The sequence below is a fragment of the Squalius cephalus genome, assembly GCF_949319135.1.
Source record: "Squalius cephalus genome assembly, chromosome: 5".
Lineage (NCBI taxonomy): Eukaryota > Metazoa > Chordata > Actinopteri > Cypriniformes > Leuciscidae > Squalius > Squalius cephalus.
This window is the reverse complement of record NC_137126.1, coordinates 44,611,185-44,623,549: the sequence shown is the minus strand read 5'-3', so window position 1 is coordinate 44,623,549 and position 12,365 is coordinate 44,611,185. Positions and strand designations below refer to the sequence as shown.

General features: G+C 36.7%; 2 protein-coding genes and 1 long non-coding RNA gene across 3 annotated transcripts; 2 read left to right on the top strand and 1 right to left on the bottom strand.

Moving 5' to 3' along the window:
• The first annotated feature begins 218 nt into the window (after positions 1-218).
• LOC307159252 (glutathione S-transferase theta-1-like) lies at positions 219-4,373 on the top strand. The gene is made up of 5 exons (XM_079872513.1): positions 219-424; positions 632-719; positions 845-995; positions 1,657-1,833; positions 2,968-4,373. Exons 1-5 carry the CDS (start codon positions 301-303, stop codon positions 3,112-3,114), a joined length of 687 nt encoding a protein of 228 aa, XP_079728639.1. The 5' UTR covers positions 219-300; the 3' UTR covers positions 3,115-4,373.
• A 362-nt stretch (positions 4,374-4,735) lies between these two features.
• On the bottom strand, positions 4,736-7,308 carry LOC307159253 (glutathione S-transferase theta-1-like). The gene is made up of 5 exons (XM_079872514.1): positions 7,123-7,308; positions 6,837-6,924; positions 5,675-5,825; positions 5,369-5,539; positions 4,736-5,220 (listed from the first exon to the last, which is right to left on the bottom strand). Exons 1-5 carry the CDS (start codon positions 7,244-7,246, stop codon positions 5,092-5,094), a joined length of 663 nt encoding a protein of 220 aa, XP_079728640.1. The 5' UTR covers positions 7,247-7,308; the 3' UTR covers positions 4,736-5,091.
• Positions 7,309-7,440: 132 nt separating this feature from the next.
• On the top strand, positions 7,441-12,036 carry LOC307159259. Its single transcript, XR_013821345.1, has 3 exons — positions 7,441-7,685; positions 7,928-8,062; positions 11,963-12,036. It is a non-coding gene; the product is annotated as an uncharacterized lncRNA (long non-coding RNA).
• Positions 12,037-12,365: the final 329 nt, after the last annotated feature.

Genomic DNA, 12,365 nt, shown 5'->3' with positions numbered 1-12,365 from the left:
CGACCAATCACTGTCGTTAACAATTACTTGAGTTTTTAAAAAATATAATTGTATAGAGATTACAGGAGGAGAATGCCAATTTTAATCATTGAACTTAATATATTTAAAACAATAGACTATTTAATGTACAAATGTCTCAAATAAGAGAACGTTCTCTGTTTGTGAGCCACTATCAGCCCCCTGCAGGAAGACAGCATATTTGTTATAAGCAGTTTGTGATTGGACTATCGACCAGTGACGCTTGACAAAGCAGGAATACATGTTATTTATGTCAATACAGGGGGACACTTGCAGTTGACTATGGCTGGAAGACAGGCATTGAAAGTCTATTTAGATCTCATGTCGCAGCCATGCAGGGCTGTGCTAATATTCCTCAAAGACAACAAAATCCCACATACGGTGGAGCACATTGCGTTACGAAAAGGTGAGCAGCATTGTTGTGTTCAGTGGAGGCTGTGCAATGCATTTGTAAAGTCCAGCTGGCTTGAATCCAAGCCAGTACAAAGGTTATCCTGACGATTTTTATAGTCCTGTATTTATTTCAGAAGTTTGTATACTAAAACTTAATTTACTGAACTTTATTCTACGTTAACCATTCACAATTTTAATACCCTTAAACATGCAACTGTAGGGCAGCAGAAGACACCTGAGTTCACCAAACTCAACCCCATGCAGAAGGTTCCAGTGCTGGAGGACAATGGATTTGTTCTCACTGAGAGGTAAAGTGTAGTTAGAAAAAAAAGAGCATTTAGAAGTTTAAAATTGAAGTTATTATTAGTTGCAGTAGTTTGAATTATTGTTTCTATTGTTAACCTATTCTATTATTTACCGTCTTCTGTCAAAGTGACGCCATATTGAAGTATCTGACGACAACCTATAATGTCCCTGATCACTGGTACCCCAAACTGCCAGAGAAGAGAGCGCGAGTGGATGAATACACAGCCTGGCATCATGCAAACACACGTTTACATGCTGCCACAATCTTCTGGCTTGAGGTATAGGGTTGGATATATGGCTAGTTGACATGATATTTAAAGCAGTGACAGCAATGTGACATGCAATACGTCATCAAAAACAACATTATTATACATACAAGGTTCTGTCATGAAACTGTGGATTGCGCAGGTTGATCCTTAGGTCCTTAACTCAATCTATTTGTAATCACATCATTCTCTATAGGGCACAGCTGATTGGTTCCTGCTGTATCAGTAGCCAATGAGCTCACTGCTCAACTTTCAAATATTTTGTCAGCATTTGCTGTAGCAGTCGCAGCACACTTTCAGAAACCCTCCACCTTCCCCAGCTCCACCTGTATAGATCTGCTACGGGCAATTCATATACTCTATATTGTACAGTAGCAGCATGTCTTACTTGCTCACAGCAGCGTGTCATGAATGTTTCGGCAGTAGCAAGTACCGTACTTGCTTTGCAGCAGCAATAATCAATAGCAGCTGCGTAGCAGATCTATTCCACCTAGAGCAAACATATCAACACTGACATATCCATTACCATGCCAAACACCCCGAGAGTTGCCATGACAGAAATGCAGTTTTTATGACATCATTCTCCGTGAGAAAATACATTTCATATTTTTACATTTTAACCTTTAAAACATTTAATTCTGGCAGACTTCATAGGTTTTGTATTCCTGTACAGGTTTTAATGCCTCTCAGGACGGGACAGCCAACAAATCCTGCAAAGCTCGAAAAGGCGCTATCAGACCTGGACGGCACGCTAGACAAGCTGGAAAACATGTTTCTGAAGAGACAGCCCTTCCTGTGCGGTGATGACATCTCATTGGCTGACTTGTTAGCAGTTTGTGAGCTCATGCAGGTAAATACTTAAAGGGTTAGTTCACCCAAAAATGAAAATCTGTCAGTAATTACTCACCCTCATGTTGTTCCAACCCCGTAAGGCTTTTGTTCATCTTCGGAACATATATTAAGATATTTTTGATGAAATCTGAGAGCTGTCTCACTCCTCCATAGGCTTCTAAGGGATCGAAACTTGTCGGCCTAGAAAAGTTATTAAAGACATCGTTAAAATAGTCCAAGTGACTACAGTGGCTCAACCACAAGTTTATCAAGCGACGGAAATACTTTTTGTGTGCAAAAAACAACAAAAATAACGACTTTTATTCAAATAATAATTTTCGTCTGTGTGGGCCTGAGTGAATTCACGTAGTGTAACAGTGCAGCGCTTCTGGGTTGTACGTCACACGCATCACACACATGACCAGCGTCGGCCAATAGTGAGCCTACGTGGTGACGTACAACACAGAAGTGCTTACACTATGTGAATTCATTCAACTTGATTTTACCCATTGGGAATTGATTGGATTGTTTGATGGCTGTAGTTTACTATTGGTTGATCTCATGTGAGTGACCGGTTGTCATCAGAGAAGAGATGCAAGATGGAAAGTAAAATATTTTGATGACAGATTATGAAGGCACATGAATAAAAAGAAAAAGATGTGCACAGATAAATTATTTATAATAAATACTGCTATATTACATAAAAAAAAGCAAGAATTGCCAATTGCCATGGTGACTTTATGTATGGAGGACCACAAGTGTCTCTGAAATAGTAATAAAGCATTAGTTAATAAGTAATAAAGCATTAATTAATAACTAATTGTACAATATAGCCATAATAAATGTGTTCCAAATGAATGTATTAATTTATATATAAATAAATAAACTAAATTTCAATTTATTATTTGATATTTTAATGGGTTATAAAAAGAGTAATAAAAAATGTATACATCCATCAATAAACAGTTCAAATTAAAAACAAAAACAAAATAAAAGTCTCAATATTTACTATTTCCTTGTGGTCCTCCATAGTAATGTGGCATTCATTAAGGCGAAATTTAATATTCATCCACAATTGTACATGTAAAAACATAAATAGACCGTGTGCCTACAAAGCCTTTCATCTTTGATATCATTTGATTGTCTCTTTCAGCCCCTCGGTAGCGGGAGGGACGTCCTGAAGAACAGACCCAATCTGCTGAGCTGGAGGAGTCGAGTCCAGTCAGCGCTCTCTGACTCTTTTGATGAAGCTCATGCCATTGTCTACCGTTTAAGAGATAAGTTCACAGCTAAACTGTGAAAAACCAAGTCTTTCTATTCACATTAATTCATTCTATACAGTTGATATTTCACAAACTATTAATTCAGTATGACTAGCATGGCATGGTGTTTCAACTTTCTGCCATATGCTTAATGGGATTAAGGATGTATCTGTCTGACATGGATATGCAGTTTTCTCAATATTATGTTTGATTAATAAAGGGTTTGAAGTGAGGAATATATTATCCACAAGTTTGGATATAACAAAATGGTAGCCTGATTTGCTAAATTAATAAATGTAATGGTTTGTGATGATTTAAATAATTTTTAAGGAGAATCATCTAAGGAGAAGAAATTGTAAAAACATTTTATTGTTGACGGGAAACGGTACAAATATGTATTTACAAGAATGAATGTTTGTGAACATCAAGACCCAGGTTTGCTCTTGAATGATGAGTTGTCTTCTCACTCTTGTGCCTTGCCTTTCTGTAATGAAAATGTCTAATTAAAACTGTATCAGTTAATAAACTTGACGTTGCACATCGTATTGACACAAACTGTAGTAAAGGTGCGTTCACGCCGTGTCGTAATTTCTGTAACGATTCTGAACTGTAAAAAGCCTTCGTGTGCTTGTTGAACTTACGTGTAAACTTGTAATTTTCTGAGAGCTACGACTTGTACCACATGTCCGCTGTATCACCTGACCTCTGCAGATTTAAGGTGTGTTTGACTTGAAGCAACGCTGTGCAGAACGATCGTTGTATGGCATCAAAGTATAGCAAGAGCGATTAGAAAGCATACAGAGCTTTATTTGCGGCAATTACAACATGGAATGAAAGCAGCATCTACAAAAAAATAAAATGGATACTTTTGCCTTCAATAAAAATGGATGAACAACATCCCTCAAAAATCTTGAACCGATTTAGTATGTTTTAATTTTCTTTTTTAATAGGCTACAGTAGAATAGGTTTTTAATTTAAGACACTGATATGAAGACACAGTGTGCTTTGGCTTCACCATTCTGTGCAAGTTGGGACGATTCAGTGTGGATTTAAATTGTTTTAAAACTTTAAAAGTGGTCAAATATTATGGTTGTATCAGGTAGTATATCCTGGATATATATATATATATAGTGTTGGGGTAATGTAAAGTAATGTAATCAGATTACTTTTTTCAAGTAACTAGTGAAGTCTAGTTCTCTGGTGATAAAAAGCAACGCACAAGTAATGTAACATTACTTTCCATAAAAAATAACTAAGTAATGTACAGTAATACATTTAGGGGGTAATACAATATTGTACCGCATTACTTGTGTGTGTGTGTCTGTGTGTGTTTTAAATATGTTTTATGAGCAATTAAGTACTGTATGCCGATACAGTTTTGTCATGTTGATCATTTTAAAATAACGTTACAAAACTTTGGCAACTCTTAACATTAGACTTTTTTTGCTATTTATATCATATAAGGTATAAAGGTGAAACTAGTATAACTTGTCTAGTATACTATTCATAGGATATTGCAGACCAAAGAGGTTTAGGAGATTGGTGCCCTTACTAATATGAACATTGTTTGTGAACCTTGCCAATATACAGCAAATGAGATGCTATGCAAACTAATCTATATCATTTCAGTCACTGAAAGTTAATCCCACAACACTTGAGTCTGATTTTCATTTATGTTTATTTTTTGGAAAATCTTACAATGCATATTCATCCAGAATGTCTGACACTGTACCACTTTACTATATAAATATTTGTACAGTTTTTTTTTTGCCAACATTAGTATATTTACATGTTATACTTTGGTTTTGAGAGAAAATGTATCATTGCAAATCATAGCACTTATTCATTTAGAAAACCTTCCTAACAAAATGACTTGTGTAGCCTACATTTTTCAAAAGGCAAAAGTACATAATTGATCCCACAAGGTAAACACTTAGCCATGTTAATTATTAATAGTTGTGAAAAATATCTTTACAGACTGTATTATTTTGAATAGGGAGACAGTTTATGGGTGTTTAGATTCTCATACGGTAGACAATGTCGTGAGCTTCATCAAAGGAGTCAGAGAGAGAGGACTGGACTCGACTCCTCCAGCTCAGCAGTTTGGGTCTGGTCTTCAGAATGTCCCTCCCGCCGCAGAGGGGCTGAAAGAGACAAGTGAACGTATTTTAAAGATCTTTAGCCCTATAGCCAAACATTTCAACACCATGTGAACTAAGGCAGGTAGTAATTTATTAAAGAGTGCCTTTAAACTGCTCAAACATTCACATTATGTTTAGCAACGCTATTTACCTGCATGATCTCACAAACTGCTAACAAGTCAGCCAATGAGATGTCATCACCGCACAGGAAGGCCTGTCTCTTCAGAAACATGTTTTCCAGCTTGTCTAGCGTGCCGTCCAGGTCTGATAGCGCCTTTTCAAGCATCTCTGGATTTGGCAGCCCCATGCGTGGCAGTAAAACCTGTGAAGTAATTCAAAACCTATGAAGTCTGCCAGAATGAAACAGGTAAACGTTGTTTCAAATAGTTTTAGATGAAGAATAATGTCACCGCTTTAATATCATGTCAACTAGCTAGCCACATATCAAACCCTATACCTCATGCAAGAAGACTGAGGAAATGTGCGTGTGTGTGTTCGCATGATTCCAGGCTGTGTATTCATCCACTCGCGCTCTCTTCTGTGGCAGTTTGGGGTACCAGTGATCAGGGGCATTATAGGTTGTCGCCAGATACTTCAATATGGCGTCACTGTGACAGAAAACAAGAGCTTGGAGGAATATTTCACCAAATTATGACAATTTTGTCATCATTTATTGAGCCTTGTGTCATTCTGACTCTGAGTAAATGATGATTGTTTTTGTTAAACAGATCGAACAGAACAAATGCATATACAAATAAATAACATGCAAAACAGACTTCACCAGCTCTTACCACACTTCCCAGCAGTCCCAGTGACAGAAGGGAGAAATTAATAATAATTAGGGGGTGTAACAATATATTGTGTCACAATATCGCAATACAAAAATGCATCAATATGTATCGTGGATGACAGTGTATCATGGATAGTTCACCCAAAATAAAACTTATTGTGCGAAAAAAAATTCAAGTTTTCAGAGTTTTAGTGTCAGTATACATTAAACTACTATTTATAATGTTAAATATAATGTATAATAATGCAATGGGGGAATATTTGTGGGTCTTGATAATGCTAAATGTCTTATATTACCAGTAAAAAGTATTATTTTTAATATAGTCAGTGACAGAGTGCAAGCATATTCGTCTAAATAATTCTGTTTTCAGCTTCAGAATCATGAATATTTTTATTCTGGTGTCACCATTGTCCAGTGCATTGGATTACCAGCACCAAGTCCAAGCCTATTAATTTCCACCCCCTATGTAATACCAAATTTAGCATTTTAATTAACAGTAGGCTACATTCTTTTATTAACCTTTTACCATGTCTTGAAATATCGAATAACATCGTATCGTGATATATATCGAATCGTGACATGAGGGTATCGTTACACCCCTAATAATAATAATAAAAATTTGAATAAGAGTAAAGTAAAACACTACTAGTAATAATAGCTAATACCAATAATAAAACATTTAGGAAATGCTACTGATAATACAGCTGTACAGGAGTTCAATTGTCCTCGTTGTTTTAAATGCCTAATCTCTGCAGCTTTCTCTCCTGACTTTCATTTGCTCTTTTAACCAAAGGTTTCATCTGTTTTTCTAGCTTCACTCTCTCTTTACCTCTCAGTGAGAACAAATCCATTGTCCTCCAGCACTGGCAGTTTCTGCATGGGGTTGAGTTTGGTGAACTCAGGTGTCTTATGCTGTCCTAGAGGTTCAAGTTCAAGGACATCAAAGTTGTGAAGGTTAAACTTAATGAAATTAAGTTTGAATATAAATAGATTACTGTATATGCAGCAAAACATTTGTACAGGTTTGGATTCATTCCATCTGAAGTGGACAAATGCATCCAAGACAACTCTTTAACTCCTCTACTGAACAACACACTCACAATAATGCTGCTTACCTTTTTGTATCGCAATGCTTTCCACTGTATGTGGGATTTTGTTGTCTTTGAGGAATATTAGCACAGCCCTGCAGGCCTGAGACACGAGATCTAAGTACGCTTTCACTGCCTGTCTGCCAGCCATAGTCAACTGCAAGTGTGAGCTCTTCTGTATAGGAACAAGTTTTCCTGTTTGGGATCCCTCAGTCGCTTTGCCTCTTAAATATGGCGCTGGCTGTGGGTAAGGGGTGTGTTTGGTTGTGACGTGACTTAGATTTTGATACAGGACAAGGGTGTTCTTAAATTTAGCTAAATCACAGGACGTCCAAGCTAATACAGGACAGTTGGCACAGAGTGAAGCCTTGTTCACACCTGGTATTTCACCAGTTCACATTACATAAAAAAAAAAAAAAATCAGATATTTTAAGTTATGCTTATTTTGGCATTCTGTCCGGGGAAGGGTTTTGAGTTCATACATTTGGCCAGAACCCAGAGTACTCCCCTCCTTGACTGGGAAAGAAAACCAGTCCAGAGTGAGGCGGTGTGGTGGTGGAGGGAAGCTGTGAAACTGTCATGGGACAGAGGTGAGGGAAGGCTATATTTATACCGGCTTTCTCTTGTGCTGATTGGTTGATTACCTGAATGTGCTTCTCCCGAACTTTGTTACTTAAAACTTCATTAAGATGCATTTTGGTCAATCGGATCACAAGTAGACGAGGGAGACCTGTTTACACCTGGTGTTTTAATCCGTCTCTTTTGTCCACTTTCAACCACTTCTGTACTGATTTTTTCGAGGGGAGGGTAAATGTATGTTTTTTTTTTTTAGATCTTTCAATCTAATGGATGAAAGAGGCTTGCGCAAGTGACATGAACGCGAATGGAGACGACGAAGAGAGACATCTCGAAGAGAGAACAGCAGCTTTCGTTTCTGCTCTGACAGCCGGAGGAACCGCAGAACAAAGTGAGTGTGCTACAAATCAGAAATGGCGAGAGAACATTGTGCTTGGTACATTTTTCACCTTCAAACCAAACTTCTTCAGCAAACAAAGTTTAAATCGCGTCTGGCTAGCGGGCTTCCTATAATGTTTACGCATTATTAGGTCGGTAGGCGAAGAATAGGTGGTATTTTGTCACAAGACAATCTACACTATGAAAGCAATCCGGTCTAATGTGTTTTCGACTACCTCTGGAAGTGGTTGAAGGTTGACAAGCTCAAAACGTTTTAGACCCCGTTTACACCTGTATTCAGAATTGTCCACTTGTGATCGTATTGACGAAAATGCTCCTTAATACCAGGTGTAAACACGGCCCAAGAGAGAGAGAAAGGAATGGTCTGAGGTGCTGTATTCCCACTGGCTGCATATTCCTGTCATTCACAAAATCAACGTTCCACAACCGCACAAGAGCCACAATATTTATGTGTGAAACTGACACATGTAGTAGTGCATTATGGAGAGGATAAAATATAGAAATTGTCATAGTGGCACAGTACGTAGGCTCCTCTCCACCACTCCCCACCCCTCTCTCTCTCTCTCTCTCTCTCTCTGTATACATGGTCTACATGCCAACTGTCAGCTGGGACATACCGAAATTTAGTGGAATTTAAGATACGTCCGGCATGGTACATCGTGGTCCTGTATCAAACCCTTAGCCCTCCCCCTCCCTCCCCATCTTAAATCCTTTCACACGTTATAGTGTACACAGTGTACAAACAAACTCTTTATTTTAAAATCACTGGACTACATAAAAAGAAAGGACAAGACAGTGTTCATACAAACACCATCTTCAGTTGAAAAACTGTAAAAAAGTAGGAACTCTAGCAAATATGCAAATTATCTCACAAATGATCTTGTTTAAAAACAAGGTGGTAAATAATTATATAATTCAATATGAATATTTGTTATTTTATTTAATATTTAAACTATTGTACTAGTATCTGAAATGTGTACCTTGTTTTTTTTTCTCTTGTCTTGTATTAATAAATTCTAGTGAAAAAGTGACGCTCATTTGATTGATAAATATGTATAAAGGGTAGGCTTAATAAGCAAAGGCTTCAGCCTAAACCTTTTTCGGTTATTATGAATAACTTTATTTGTTATGAAAAATTGTGTGTGAGGACTTAAATAAAAATCTTGTCATGTTATGTTAAATAAATAATATGATCTGCAAACATGTAAGTCACATGACTACCAACAAAATTTGATTTAATTTGTTATTACATTGTTTAATTAAGGTTTATATGCTATCATTGGCAGAATTCAATATAAATCTTTTCATTACTACTGGATCTGCCAGTTTGCTGTTTCAAATTATATTATTAAACAATAAGCACAAAATATGCAAAAGCGGCAGCCCTTCCAAATTCACTCACTCGTTTTCATTCACTCCTTCAACTGGACTATATTAGTGGAGTAATGTAGGGAATAGTGAATGAGTGAATGAGGGTATAGGAGGTGATTTTGAACACAGCATTTGTGTAAACTTAGATAAATATTTTAGATCCAGGGGTGGACAGAACATTTAGCCTACGTACTGTGCCACTATGGCAGAAATTTCTATATTTTATCATTATCAAGAAGGAACATTATCAAGAAGGCTATTCCAGAGTTTAGGAGCCAAATATGAAAACGTTCTCTCTCCTTTAATGGACTTAGATATTCTAGATACAACCTAAAGACAAGTCCAGAGTTTTGTGACCTTAAAGAGCGTGATGGATGTAGGGCGATAGAAGATCGGTTAAATACTCAGGAGCTAAACCATTTAGGGCCTTATAGGTCAGTAGCGATACTTTGTAGTCAAGAGTTGCTGTCAAATATAACACCCAGGGGGCGTATTACAGAAACTTTCCTTCTTAAGTCTTCAGTTAAAAATTGCACCAAAATTAAAAACATTTTTTGGAAGTTATCTATAGACATTTATTAAACCATAGCAAAGGTAAGTTTCTTACTACATTGCTAATAAAGACTGAGAGTCAATGTTCAGAAATTACAAATTATTTATTTGTTTTGAACTATGTTGTATAGCTGTGTTTTCCTGTGTTCGTAGTCAAAACTCAAAAATGAGTTTATATTTAATTATTAAAAAATGCCATTATTTTATATTTAGAAAATATTTTAGTTTGTCTTGTATATATTTTTTATTAGACCAGATGTCATATGGTCATTTTACAATGTGCCCCTCACATGTTACAATGTACCCCACCTATGGGGCATGTTGTCACATTTCACTTCCATTCTTTCGGGGTATATCAAGAAAAAAGTATACACTGTATTAATAAAATAAAACCACATAATTGTACTAGACATGTGTGAAATTAATGTGGGGAAAAATAAATACTCTGAACCATAAGTAGATTTACACAAACTGAGAAAGTCAAAAAGTGTTACTTTGTGCCCCACTCTCCCCTATCTTATAAAATCTCATCTTATCTGTAGTTAGGAAATCTTAAACCCCTCCATCCAGTTTGGTAATCAACTCTCAGGTCAGTTACCGAGAAACCAACGACGCGCAAACAGCTGCTGTGAAGTAAAATGGAAAAGCTGGAGAATGGAGAAATAAAATTAGTGGTGCTTTACATTAAGTGAAGTTTTGATAAGCTTGGTAGAAAAGGCAAACCTTAATACTTTTATTTTATTTTATAGGAGTCTGTAATTATTTGTCAGAGTTTTTTTTTGTCAAATTGCAGCACATCACATAGGTGTTCACAAAGTCTTTCCACCAGCAAACATCGCTGCTCTTCATCTTGTATCATTAATAAATGTGACGCCATTCTCAGACAGGGCTATTATTATGTGATTTTTACAGTTGGCTTTCAAATAATTTTGAAGTTAGGACACTATTGGGATTGTCCTAAAGTTAAGACAGTTTTTAGGATTTTTTGTGGAGTTAGGATGCTTCTGTAATAGGCTACCCTTTTCCTATCCGTAGTTAAAATTATGCACTAAAGAAATGTCATTTTGTAATAGTTTTGTCCTAAATGAGGTCCTAATTGAAATTGCCATGGTTACCAAACAGATAAGACAGGATTCTAAAGATATTTCTGTAATGCGCCCCCAGGTCTTGTAACTATAGAGGATGAAGTAACAGTACATCCTTCTAAATGCAAATTGTATTCTAAGAGATTCTGTGTACAGGTTTTGGTCCAATAAGTAATGCCTCAGTCTTATCTGAATTTAATAGAAGAAAATTACAGGTTATCCAATATTTTATATCTTTAACACACTCTGTCAACTTGGATAATTTAGAGATTTCATCTAGTCGTGATGAAATATAACTGAGTATCATCGGCATACCAGTGGAAACTAATTCCATGTTTTCTTAAAATATTACCAAGTGGCAGCATATACAGTATATTGAAAATAACAGATGGCCTAACATAGATCCTTGTGGCACTCCATAATTTACTGACATTAGCTTAGATTTTTCCCCATTTAAATAGACAAAATAATAACAGCCTAATAGGTACGACCTAAACCACCTTAATGCCTGACCCTGAATACCAGTGTAATTTTATAGTTGAGTATTTTCTGATCTATAGTGTCGAATGCAGCACTAAGATCTAGCAAAACCAGTATTGAGATAAACATAAGGCATTTTTATTATTATTAATTTCTCCCTTCTGTCACTGGGACTGCTGGGAAGTGTGGTAAGAGCTGGTGAAGTCTGTTTTGCATGTATTTTATTTGTATGTGCATTTGTTCTATTCGGTCTGTTTAACAAAAACAATTTCTTTCAAAGACAAACCTGAAAAAATTGATCATTTCTCATTCATCGTTTACTCTGAATGACACAAGGCTGAATACATGACAGAATTGTCATAATTTGGTGAAATATTCCTCCAAGCTCTTGTTTTCTGTCAAAGTGACGCCATATTGAAGTATCTGGCGACAACTATGCCCCTGATCACTGGTACCCCAAACTGCCACAGAAGAGAGCACGAGTGGATGAATACACAGCCTGGCATCATGCGAACACACACACGCACATTTCCTCAGTCTTCTTGCATGAGGTATAGGGTTTGATATGTGGCTAGTTGACATGATATTAAAGCGGTGACATTATTCTTCATCTAAAACTATTTGAAACAACGTTTACCTGTTTCATTCTGGCAGACTTCATAGGTTTTGTATTACTTCACAGGTTTTACTGCCACGCATGGGGCTGCCAAATCCAGAGATGCTTGAAAAGGCGCTATCAGACCTGGATGGCACGCTAGACAAGCTGGAAAACATGTTTCTGAAGAGACAGGCCTTCCTGTGCGGTGA